The 12,886-nt window shown below is 47.2% G+C and overlaps 1 protein-coding gene across 1 annotated transcript; it reads right to left on the bottom strand.

The window, feature by feature from the left end:
• Positions 1-1,170: 1,170 nt before the first annotated feature.
• On the bottom strand, positions 1,171-2,238 carry LOC149395014 (uncharacterized). Its single transcript, XM_089614183.1, has 2 exons — positions 1,585-2,238; positions 1,171-1,191 (listed from the first exon to the last, which is right to left on the bottom strand). The coding sequence occupies exons 1-2, from the start codon at positions 2,236-2,238 to the stop codon at positions 1,171-1,173; spliced, it is 675 nt and encodes a 224-aa protein (XP_089470309.1).
• Between the last annotated feature and the right edge of the window lie 10,648 nt (positions 2,239-12,886).

Below are 12,886 nucleotides of genomic sequence, written 5' to 3'. Positions count from 1 at the left end.
TAGCCTAACTCCTATAGCGATGTGGGACTTAAAAAAAAAAGTGACACATTAGATAATAGAATGGAAAGTAATACTAATATTATACGAATTAGTTAACTTGAAACGTTAAAATTGTAAAATAACCAACGTTTCCAAAAATTTAGACAAATAGCCACTTTGAATGACATGACAGGTAAACCAAAAATTATATGCTGGTTTTAACCTTTTATCTTGATTTAATAAAAAAAAAATCAATATAAAGTTTGCTGATTTCGTGGGATTTGATTGATGGGTAGTTATTTTGAATAATCTTTAATTACTCTCTCACACACTTTCTTTTTTATTTTGTGTGATTCGACTCCGATTTCTTCAACCACATCTTCTTCACTCATAACCTTGATCACTCGCTCCACCACAACCTTATCTTCCACTTCTCTATCTCTCTTCTTCTCATTCTCCACCAATTAAAAACATAGGGCTCGTGCTCAAACTCGTCTCCGAGTTCATACTCTTCTCCTTCGAAAACTCGATCAGACCTAAGATCGCATCAGTGACCTCAGCAGAAGTATTGGCGGAGCTCCGTTGATCCATAGGATGGATCTGAAGATCGAGCTTGGCGACGCAGCGGAGAAGCGCGTCGCAGTCCCTCGCCTAGCCTTGCTCTTCCCGGAGCCATCGCTGCTCTTCACAGAGCTATCACTGTTCTTTTTTTTTTAAATACACTTTCTTTTTTTATTGATGGAATTTCAGTTTATTTCGGTTTAGTCGTATTAATTTAAGTTTAATTGTGTTTATTTGTTAATTTATGTTAATTCGTTCAGTGTTAATTCGTTCATTCGGAGTGGTTGTTTCAGGCTGAGTCGGAGGCGGCGAAAGCGAGGGAAGTTCTGCGTTTTCGGTCGAAAAATCGGAGGCTCGAGACGGACGACAAGTTGACTCAGCGGTGAAAATCGACGGTGAAGATCTCATAATATATTTAGGGAATTCTTAATCTATTAATGGAAGAGTTATTTATTGTAATATTTTTTATATTTTAATTAATTAATTTTTTGTAATCCTTCATTTATTTATTGGCTATTTCGCAAAATAAACTAACCATTGACTATTTTTGACAAATTTATATTTCTGATTGGCTAATCTACTCAAGTTTCCATAAATTATACTATTAAGTATTAACTTATTAGAATTCAATTACACGTGCAAGCTCAAATACTGATATAAAATTAAAATGTCACAGAAATGTCGTATACTCTTATGTCCGTATTTGCTTAAGCATAATTTTTTTTTTTTGAGAAACGTGGGCGGTGCCACGGAGATATCATATAAACCCTCACGTATGGCGGAGGAAAACCGTGGTTACAAGAGATGAGGAACAAAAACACAACCACGCAACCAACTCAGCAAACCAAACACGAAAATCTATCCCGACATGTGGGATTGAATCTCTCTATCATCGGCTCTAATAGCCTCTTCCGAGCATTGAGGGACAAGCCCCATCCATCTCGAGTTCGAACTTTGAGTAACAGCAAAACGGGCTAAATTGTGTGCCGCGACATTACAGAGACGAGGAATATACATAATTTTAAACTCAATCAAATTACTTACCTCTCTCTTGATGTGATGCAAAATCGTCCCGAGCTCAGTCGTTGGAATCTCTCCTCCGGCCACCGCCTTGACCACCTCCGAGCAATCCGAATGAAGCTCCAATCTCGACCCGCCGATGCTGCTAGCCAAAACTACGCCCTGGAGAACCGCAAACGCCTCCGCAAGCTGGGGGGAAAACCCCCTAGCTTGGGAAAACGTTTGCGAGGCTATCACCATTCCGGTGTGGTCCCGAGCAATGCACCCCACACCAAACCCTCCCTGGTCCCGATCTAGCGCAGCATCCACAGTCACCGAGATTGTTCCTTGCGTCGGAGGGATCCACCTAGGCTTGGTCTTCCTTATATCTTCTCCCCGTGCGGTTACCTTGTTCGCGTCTCTGAATTCTTCGAGGAAGCTCCCAGTCCACTGAACAAGCTCTGACTGATTCCAAGCTTTCCTCCCCGAGCCGACATTGTTCCTGTGGTTCCACAATCCCCAGATGATAGTGATATAAAATTCAAAAGAACTCACCTCGAGAGAGTCCGCCGCTCTGAGAATGTTAGCAAAAGCCTCGCCCTCCCCGTGCGCTGGGAGGATCCCGCCGAAACCCGCCTCTTTCCAGACCTTCCTGCTCCACTTGCATCCCCAGAGCGCATGGTGAACCGTTTCGGCCATTCCGGTACAGATAGGGCAGCGATCGTCAGTGATAACCTTCCTCCTAACCAAGGCGGTGCGAGTCGGGATCTGACCCTTGCAGACTTTCCAAATAAAGAGCTTCACCTTTGGATGGACTCTTAGTTTCCAGAATTTTCCAGAATTTTCTTCACCATCTTCGTCAATGATTGGTCGGACGAACTGGCTTCAGAGATGGACTCCATAGCCACCTGATACCCGCTCTTAACCGTGTACTCACCATCCTCAGTGTAGTGCCAACGACGTCGATCAGGGACCCCTTCGCCACCGCACGGGATACTCAGAATAGCTCTAACGTCTTCCTCTCCAAACATGGCCCGAATGAGCGGTTCATCCCAATCTCCGTCCAACCTCATCAGCTCCGCAACTCTCATATCCGGGGGGATCAGAGGGGGGTCAGCCCACGAGAAGGACCTCGGTCTAGGAATCCACTTATCTCCCATTACCATGATTGACTCGCCATCCCCAATGTTCCATCTCGTGCCGGCCAAGATGATCTCCCTCCCCCAAACCAAACTGCGCCACATAAAGGAGCTGTTCGACCCGCAGTGACCACTGAAGATGTCCCCGTGTGGGTAGTAGCTCTCGCTGAAGACCTTGCCTACTAAACTGCCAGGTCGTCTGAGGAATCTCCACACGTTCTTAGCGATCAGAGCTTAATTAAACTTTTCCAAATCCCTGAAGCCCATGCCACCCTCCAACTTATTCCGCACGAGGACCTCCCAAGCAACCCAGTGCGTCTTATTGGCCCCGTTGCAGTTCCCTCACCAGAACTTGGCTATGGCCGAATGGATCTCCGAGGTCAGAGTCTTCGGAAGCTTGAGGCATGAGGCCACATAGCACGGGATAGCCTGAAGGATAGACTTAATAAGCACCTCTCTACCGGCCTGCGAGAAGAAAAGACCGTTCCAACTCTTAATCTTCTCCCAGATACGTTCTCTCACGTAATCGAAGAGCTCTTTCTTTTTCCGTCCAGTGAACGCAGCGAGGCCTAAGTAACGTTTATGGCATTCTGTCCTCCGAACTCCAAGGGTCTGGGCAAGGAGCTCATGCTCCTCCTCCGTCCCGACGTCTTTACCAAAACAGACATCAGATTTCTGAAAATTAACCAGCTGGCCCGAGGCCGTGGAGTAAGCCCGGAGGATCTCCGCCACAGCCACGCACTCCTCATGGCACGCCTTAAAGAACATCAAACTATCGTCCGCAAAAAGGAGGTGGGACACGCGAAGGTTTCCGAAGCGGACCCCACTAATAGCTCCTGTACACTCTCCCGCTCTGAAGAGACTCGAAAGGCCCTCTGGGCAGAAAAGGAAAAGGAAGGGAGAGAGCGGGTCGCCTTGTCGGAGGCCTCTCTGGGAACCACGTGGCCCCGAGTGGTCCCGTTAATGTTGAAGGTAAACCGAACCGAGGAGACACATCTCATCACTTTTTCCACCCATTGGACCGAGTACCCGAGCCTCAGCATCACCGCCTCCAGGTAGGACCACTCAACCCGGTCGTAAGCCTTCGCCATGTCAAGCTTAAGAGACGCCCACCTCCCGTTCCCAAACCTGCCTCGCTTCATCGTGTGAAGCGCTTCAAAACCCACCATAACGTTGTCAAAGATAAGCCTACCACCCACGAACGCGCTCTGATTTTCTGAAATGGCCGCATGCATAGTGCCTTTAAGACGATTCACAAGGCACTTAGCAACTATCTTATAGACGACGTTACACAGGCTGATGAGCCGAAACTCACTCACTCTCCTAGGTTCCTCAATCTTAGGGATCAGCGTGATGATGGTGTCATTGATGCTCCCCACATCCTTCCCATCGTTTAGGAATAAATTGTGTCAGTTGTACAGTTAAACTACTTTTTGTGGTTAAACTATTTTTGGAGTAAAATGGTTTTGTTCATGGAATATTTTGATTCCCTTTTAAAATAAGTTATTTATATATTTATGTAATTCAACACCTAAAAACATCATATATATTCTAAATAAAAAGTAATTTATATTTTTAAAAAATGTAATATAATTATGGGTCATTCTTAAAACACTAAATAAGGGGTTAAGAATATATTTGTAGAGATATTTTTTTAATATATATAAAATATGTATATCTCCCGAAATATCTCGCGAAATACTTTTCGGTTTATTTTCGACTCTCTGGAATAACGGTATATCACACGACACAAGATACCATTAACGTTAATCAATTCACGCAGTTTTAATCACGGTTTTAAATGTCGACGAAAGTCGACGAAATTCGGTGGCGGTGCCGTTGCCGGGATATGAGCGGCCGACGAAGACGTTATTTTTCGTTTCTTCGTTGAATGTCGCTCGGCATTCGTCGAAACGATGTGTCGTTTCGCTCCAAAAGGGTCGCAGCCGACGAAGACATTTTTTTCGTTTCTAACTGTTGTTTTTTTTTTCAGTTTGAAGACTTTAAAGCTTAGTTTTTTTGGAAAAAAAATGGTGGTGGAAGAAGAAGAAGAAGAAGAAGAAGAAGAGAGAGAGAGAGAGAGAGAGAGAGAGAGAGAGAGAGAGAGAGAGAGAGAGAGAGAGAGGGGGGGGGGGGGATGTTACGCGATGTTGAATTGACAGTGACACAAAATCAATACAATATTATATTAAGTATTTTCTTTTAATTATGTTTGCCCAGCTTTTTTTTGAAAAGTGGGGCCGATCACTCTCTCTCTCTCTCTCTCTCTCTCTCTCTCTCTCTCTCTCTGTCTCTCTCTCTCTCTCTCTCTCTCTCTGGTTGGACACAATCAACCAACAATTAAAGATTAACCTATGACTAAACCTGGCCTAACGGTAGCGGGACGAGACGGAATCCCCGCTACCGTTAGGCACAGTAACAGGAGTCCCGCTCCCGTTACTGCTACCGGGACGGGACGGGAGCCCGTTAATGGGACTAACGGGATACGGTGATCCCGTTAGCCCCGGCCGAGATTTTTTTTTTTAAAAAATTCAAAGATCCAACAGACGAAAAAAAGTAGCCGTTTTTTTTTACCGTTGCAATATTACCGTTGGTGGCTATCTCGAGTTTTTTTTTTAATTTTTTTTTACCCATTTATTTCTAAAATCTATAAATAGCCCCCCAATTCATTCATTTTCTTCACACCTTTCTCTCAAACTCTCTCAAATTCTCTCAAACTCTCTCAATCTCAATCTCGAATCCTCTCAAACTCTCTCAATCTTCAACTCATATTCTCTCAAACGCTCTCAATTTTTAATGGCATCCTCATCCCACAGCCGAGGAGGTCGAAGGGAAGAGCTTCCCGAGGTCAACAAATGCACCGATTTGAAGAAAATTGGTTGCACTTGTCTCAAAACGCCCTCGACCAAAACACCGAATACAGTTTCGATCCAAATTATGTTGCTCCTACTTTCGGCCATTCGGAATTCACCGAAACACCCAAGTGCCATACTACCCTCAAATGGATCCCGAGCAAGCCTATCAAGCTCAAATTCCGCCATCCGAAGTGGCTTATGAAGCATTTCAAGAATTCGAGCAACATATGTGTGAATCCCAAAATCCAAATGAAGAAGAAGATGACGATGAAACCCAAAATCCAAATGAAGAAGATGAGGAGGAAGAAGAAGAAGACGTACCACCACCACTTCAACGTCAAAGTCAAGTTCCACGACCTCGACAACGTGAACAACAAGATGAGACAAAACAACGACGACAACGACGAGCACGACAACAACAATAACAACAACATGAATGTGCTCAACAACAACAACAACCACCACGACGTCGTGCTAGGTCCGTTGTGTGGACTTTCTTTGAAGAGGTGATGGCAAACGGCGAAAAAGCCGGAAAATGTCACAGTTGTGGCAAAATCTTCAACGCTCACAACACAAGAGTCGGGACGTCACTATTGTGGAGTCATCACAGGCACTGCCAAGGGACGCAATCTGGAGTCTCGACAAGCGTTGTAAGTCACATCGATCCTGTAAGCTTTAGACGGGATTTAGTAGAGTATTTTGTTTCCACCGATCAATCTTTTAGTCATATGAATTTCAAGGCTTCGTTAGATTCATGAGTTCTATAATTCCAAACGTTCAAATAATGTCTGGGAAAGCCTTGAGATCCGGTATCCTAAAATGGTTTTTAGGAGAAAAGGAACAAATGAAAGACACAATATCATCTGGTAGGTATAGCGTAGCCTTAACCTCGGATATCTGGACTGGTCAATCAAAGATGGATTTCATGAGTGTTGTAGTGCATAATATAGACGACGATTGGAACCTCAACAAACGTATCATAGCCTTTAGGAGGATAGAAGGTTCTCACACTAGTCAAAACATCTTAGATATCATAGTTAGTGTTATGGCTGAGTGGGGTTTGACCGATAGGATTATGTCTGTAACCTTAGATAATGCCACAAGCAACAACGCCATGATTAGAGAGTTAAAGAAGAAACTTCATTGTGACGATACCCTTTTGCATCAACGATGTGCTACCCATATCATAAACCTTATAGTTCAAGCTGGAGCCGCTAGTTATGACCATTCAATCAACAAGATTAGGAATTACATTAGTTGGATAAATAGTTCAACCTCTAGAGTTGACGAGCTTAAGAGACGCCTTAGACACAACGGTCTCCAAGAGCGCACCTTTCACCTAGATAACAAAATTAGGTGAAATTCTACCTTTCTCATGTTGACCAACTTTTTATCCGAGCATTATATTATGTTATTGTTTCTCACATTAACAGTGAACATGGTGATGACGCTATCACCGAATATGATATTAGGATGGCTGAATCATTTGTTTCTTTTCTCGACATTTTTTACAAAGAAACTTGTTATCTCTCTGCTGTTTACACTCCTACTTCTTTTCTCGGTCTTCATATTATGACCGCAATTGCTGTGCATTTTGATAAATATAAAAACGAAACAATTTTTGAAGATTGCATTCAAGCAATGGAAGCCAAGTTTTTAAAATATTGGGGGGCTGGAAAGGTTCCATTATTATATGGTTTTGGAGCCATTCTAGACTGCCGAAGTAAAATTGGTGGTTTAAAAAAATTTCTTAAGTACATTAGAAATCATTTCGAGGACCAAGATTACATTGCACTTGATCTCGCGAGGATCGTGCAAGCTTTTTATGATCTTTTCAGGGTATACGAGGCGAAACTCCTACCGCAATATCGAGCACAAACAAATCAATCACAGACGCAGTATCCAAGAAGACACCAATACATGAATGTCTTCGTCAACGCGCCCGCTTACAGCCCATCCCCTCAACAACAAGAAGCTGGGACAAGTCAGACGAGGTAGGGCCCAGCCGACGCACGGTCCCATCCGGAGATCCAAGAGTACGATCGGAACGAGTGGGTCAAACCGGATGACGAAGCCATCGACCTACTGGTTTGGTGGAGACAGAATGCGAGGTTCTCGGTCTTGTCATCTATGGCACAAGACATCCTCACCATCCCTGTTTCAACCATGTCATCTGAGGCGTCTTTTAGTAGCGCGGGCCGCATCATCGACGATAGAAGATGTAGCTTGAAACCGGAGATGGTCGAAGTATTGGCGTGTGGTAAGGATTGGATTCAACATAGAAATCGAGCACAAGAAACATTCATGTGCTTCGATATTCTTGACGATTTTGAAGTTGATTTCGCAAATGTAAACATCAATGGTTAGACTAACTTGTATAACTAAGGGATATCCCGGCCCTTGTCTAGGATAATTTTTCAAATAATAAACGAGGAAATGGGTGCTCTTTTTCCTCGCCGTCGCACCTTTTTAGGGGTCGATGAGATTTTTTAGGAGGCCCATTTTTAATTTCACATTCTTATTTATTATTCTTTTCTCCCCATTTACTTTAAAATCTTTTCAATTAAGTCCTTCTATATAATTATTTAAATTCATTTAAATCATTTTTTTTAATATTTTTCTTTTTTTTTACGCCTAACGGGGTCCGAATCCTGTTAGGCGGGACTCCCGTTACCGTCCCGTTCATTAACGGGACGGGACTCCCGTTTGGCCAAGTAACGGGAGTCCGGGCTTGGCGGGAGCGGGAGTCACGGTATCTCCCGCCAAGCCAGGTTTAACTATGACTCATATCTATAGAAGATCAAATAAATACACACATATATATCAATACAATATTATATAAAAATAATTTAAATGAAAATTTCAATATGCAAGTGTATATACACTAGAAAAAGAAACATATATACCATTACGTATAAGTCTATATATTAGATTTACAGATATTATTATAGCTCCAAATTTAAATATCATGTAAATTACAAAGTTAAAAAATTAAAAGATGTATATATGTATGTATTTATATATTTTATAATAATATGCAATGTTGTCGGTCATTTTCGGAAAACCCGAGACGCCAAGAAGACACGCCGTTCAAAGGGCCGATGGTCAGGCCGGAGGTCCTGAAGAGCGGCAAGCCTTCTGTCACGAGTCGACTGACAAGTCCTCGTGCCAAATCCTCACGTTCCTCGAGTCGAGCCTCGGGTCGCTCCTCGAGTCGAGCCTGGAGTTGTTCCTCGAGTCGAGCCTCGAGTCGTTCTCCTCGAGTCGGGCCTCGAGTCGTTCCTCGAGTCGAGCCGTGAGTCGTTCCTCGAGTCGAGCCTCGAGTCGTTCTCCTCGAGTCGAGCCTCGAGTCATTCCTCGAGTCGAGCCGTGAGTTGTTCCTCGAGTCGAGCCTCGAGTCGTTCTCCTCAAGTCGAGCCTCGAGTCATTCCTCGAGTCGAGCCTCGGGTCGCTCCTCGAGTCGAGCCTTGAGTTGTTCCTCGAGTCGAAACCTTCATATTTCACATGGCAAGAATGGTATTCGAAGACCCCTAAAGGCCCACAAGAGTCCGGCAAGACGAGCCATTCGCCGCGCGCACAGCACGCCGCGTCGGCCAGCCATGCAGCAAGCCGCGCGCCGCTCCAGGAAGGCAGCGCGCCGCGCCGGGCAGGCGCGCGCCGCGCCCTCCATGCGCCGCGTCCAGTGACCCGCGCGCCGCGCCAGACGACCCGCGCGCCGCGCCCCCTGCGCCGCGCGCCGCGCGCTCCGTGCGCCTCCAATTGATGCCGCGCGCGTTCCTAGTCCCACATGGACGAAAAAGAAGCCTTCTAAGGCCCCCAAACACCTATAAATACCCCTCTCATTGAGGGGAAAGCGATCCCATTCTTTCTCAAGGAACTTGAGACTTCTCTCTGCTTCTCTGGATGCCATCCTTGGCCTGAAGCAGATTCTCCTCGATTTCTCGTTCTCAGAGATTCTGAAGCGCTTTCCGGGGACTCTCGAGTGCCGTCTCTCTTGATCGAACGATTAATCTTGAGCCCACGAGTGCTCTAACGTTTTTCGACTGAAAATCGCCTACGCGTCTAGCACCCTAGACGCGTCCACCATTTCTGACGAGAAATCGCCTACGCGTCCGGCATTTCCAACTAGGAATCGCCTACGCGTCCGGAATCTCCGCCACAACAAGGAACTCTTGACTTAGAGCCTTCCACGTCTCCAAAAGAGAGAAAACACACATTCTCTCTCGCGCACGCGATCTCCGAAGTTCTGAGACGTCGCCGAGGACTCCTCCGCGCCCCGTCTCCTTCGTTGAGCACGCCTCTCCACCAAGGCTCCGCGCCTCATACTGCGTCTCACACGCTTGAACTACGTTCTGACCTGATCCCACACACGGGTACGTAGGCAGCCGACAACCAAGGCACGGTCACTCCTCCTCCTCACCCCATACCTCTCCCGAGAGGCGGGTTGATCGGAGAAAACCCTAGCTCGAGACTATCGAGTTCACACTCTTGGCCCGGGGGCGATCACTTGGTCCGGCCTTGGATCGAACCGCCCGAGGTTTTCAATAGTTGTTCATTTTCGTGCGACAACATTTTGGCGCTAGAAGGAGGGGACTTCCCGACCTATTCAGCCCGAAATCCCTTCTGTTCATCTTCTTCTTTTCTTCTGCGAACTCAACTTTCTCGAACTTGAGAAACGATGAGTAGCCAACCACCCGTACGTTCTGAGGGCGTGAACAACCCCGAAAACGTCACTGGGACCAAGAAATACTTCTTGCGCTCCCGAGCGCATGGTGACGAAGAGTCGCTCCATGAAGAGAGCTCGATCCGCTCACCATCTCCATCTCCAGATAGCAGGGACCACCGCATCATGGAGTTGGAGGAGAATGTCCGCCAACTAAAGGCGAAGAACGCGAGGTACCACAGCCGACTGGCTGCGAAGCAACCCGCGCATGACACAATGACCCCCAACGAGGATCCTGAAAACCTCAACGAGGAAAGCCGCGACCGCGACCCTGATTACGAGGGTACTGGCGATTCGAAGGATATCGAGACTTCTCTCACGAAGGACGGGGAACACCCCGCCGTGTTTGAAGCCGGTCCTTCGAACCCCCTACCCCGGACAGGCGACGCGCCGGCTGCTTCTCAAGAGGGAAATTCCCGACGTTCGGCCCTCGATCGACTAGGTCAAAGGGAGAATGTTGCGGAGAGTCAGGGCACGCGGAGAACGCGCCGTCGCAGACGAAGCCTGCGCCTCCGTACGACCAGCCCTGATCTTAGGGACCACCTCACCGCCCAACGCATTGAGCGTGGCGATGACCTAAGAGAGCGACTGAGCTCTCGGCCAAACATCCCCGTAGCAGCCCCAACTAACGGGAACCGCCGCACGGGTCAAGGGTCAAATGAAAGACGACAGGTGACTCCTCCCGAACAGGGAGTTACTCCGACTACCGGTCTCGATGTGATCACTATGATCCATAATCTTCGAAATGAAGTACGAGATCTCCGAGAACACGGAATAGGCGGAAGTGCCTATGGGGTCGTCGAGGAGAATTCATCGCCTTTCACGGCTCAGATATTGGCCGAGGTGTGTACGGGAAATTTCAAACTCCCGAACCTCGCTCCATACGATGGAAAAGCGGATCCCACTTACCATATCCAGCACTATGAAACCTGGATGACGATGCAGGGTGTCGCTCCCGGTGCCATGTGCCAAGCTTTTAGTCTTACCCTCGCCGGACCCGGCTTCGAGTGGTTCAAGAACTTAAGGCCAGGAAGCATCCACTCGTTCAAAGACCTGAAGGACATGTTCCTAGCACGGTTCGCTACATCTATGGTCCCAAAGAAGACCAAGATGTACTTGTGGTCAATCAGGCAAGAGGATGGCGAGTCTCTTAGACGATACCTCGCCCGATTCACTGAAGAATCGAATAAGGTCGACCGCTTTGACGACAAAGATGCAATCAATGCCATCATTGAAGGCTTGCACACAAGTGACTTCCTTAAGTCTCGGCCGTGTCCCTTCTACTATGGCCGAGTTAATGACTCGAGCCAAGACCTTCATGGGAGTCGAAGATTATTTCGATGGCCGCAAGGGAAATAATCAAAGCCCTCACCGTCGAGACGAGCCTAGCAACGAGCAAGGCCACTCCCATAAAAGACGAAACAGAGGGGGTCAGACTTCTAATAACCGACCTCCGATGCCCCAAAAGCCGCGACTTGCGGAAAACTTCAAAGGGTACTCGTCGTTCACGCCGTTGAACACAACGCCGGATCAAATCCTAGCGTTAGCGCGTGACAAGTTCACTCCCCCGGCTCCAATGAACAAAGATCCCGCGACTCGCGATAGATCTAAATATTGCGAGTTCCATCAGGAATACGGTCACTTGACCTCCGAATGCTACAATCTCAAAAGGCAAATCGAGGCTCTGATCCAACGGGGTGAGCTGAAAGAGTTCGTGTTACGCATGATTAGCGCTGCGGGCCCCACCTCGAACAGACCACAGTCTGGCAATGGAGGAGGAACAGCCGCTTCTGCCGACCGAACCACGGCTACTGCCAATGCCAATCCACAACTCCACGTTGTGACCACCATACTGGGCGGTCCACAAGATGGAGACTCAGCCCGACAGCGGAAGAAATTCCTGAGGGCCGCGTCCCAAGGAGACGCTGCTATGCACGTCAACTTCACATATGAAGAACCTCCGTCCGTGTCTCACGAGACGATGTACTTCACCAACGAAGAGGCCAAGCGATTTGTGCATCCGCACAATGACGCGATTGTGCTCAAAACCCAAGTGGCTAATAACTTGGTGAAAAGGGTTATCATCGACAACGGCAGTGCTGCCGACATAATATTCAAGTCCACCTTAGAGCGCATGAAGCTCGGGAGGCTACGCCCAACTCCGACCCAAACACCTTTATTCGGGTTCACTGGGGAGAGAGTCATGACCGAAGGCATCATCGATCTACCGGTCACCTTCGGAACTCCCGGAGGCATTGAAGTCGTTCACATGGTCCCATTCCTAGTGGTCGACCAAGAGTCCCCCTACAACGTAATCATTGGACGACCCACGTTGAACCGGCTAAGGGAAATCACTTCAACATACCACCTACTGGTGAAGTTCTCTACAAAGGATGGAATCGGCATCATGGCTGGAGATCAATCCCAAGCCAGAATATGCTACGTCCAGGGAATCGATGGAAAAACTGCTAGAAAGACGGTTAACACAATCTCCCAGCTCAGAGATGGCGTCGAGTCGACCAAGGTCCTCCGCGAAGTCCATGAAGACACCTGCATGACACCCAAGTGCAAGGTAACGACGTCTTCATCCCAAACAGGGAGAGACCCTTCAAAGTCTGCCAAGTCATACA

The sequence above is a fragment of the Urtica dioica genome, chromosome 5 (assembly GCF_054948205.1).
Source record: "Urtica dioica subsp. dioica isolate 48M chromosome 5, U.dioica_male_clone48M_v1_H2, whole genome shotgun sequence".
NCBI lineage: Eukaryota > Viridiplantae > Streptophyta > Magnoliopsida > Rosales > Urticaceae > Urtica > Urtica dioica.
Note: the sequence above shows the minus strand (reverse complement) of the source record. Positions and strands in the feature narration are given on the sequence as shown.

Excerpts from the sequence above, each read along its gene's own strand:
- LOC149395014 (XM_089614183.1), bottom strand. The coding sequence starts at position 2,238 with ATGGCCGAAACGGTTCACCATGCGCTCTGGGGATGCAAGTGGAGCAGG. Across the intron at positions 1,192-1,584 it reads TGCATCACATCAAGAGAGAG|TATTTGAGCTTGCACGTGTA; the intron begins GTAAGTAATTTG and ends ATTTTATATCAG.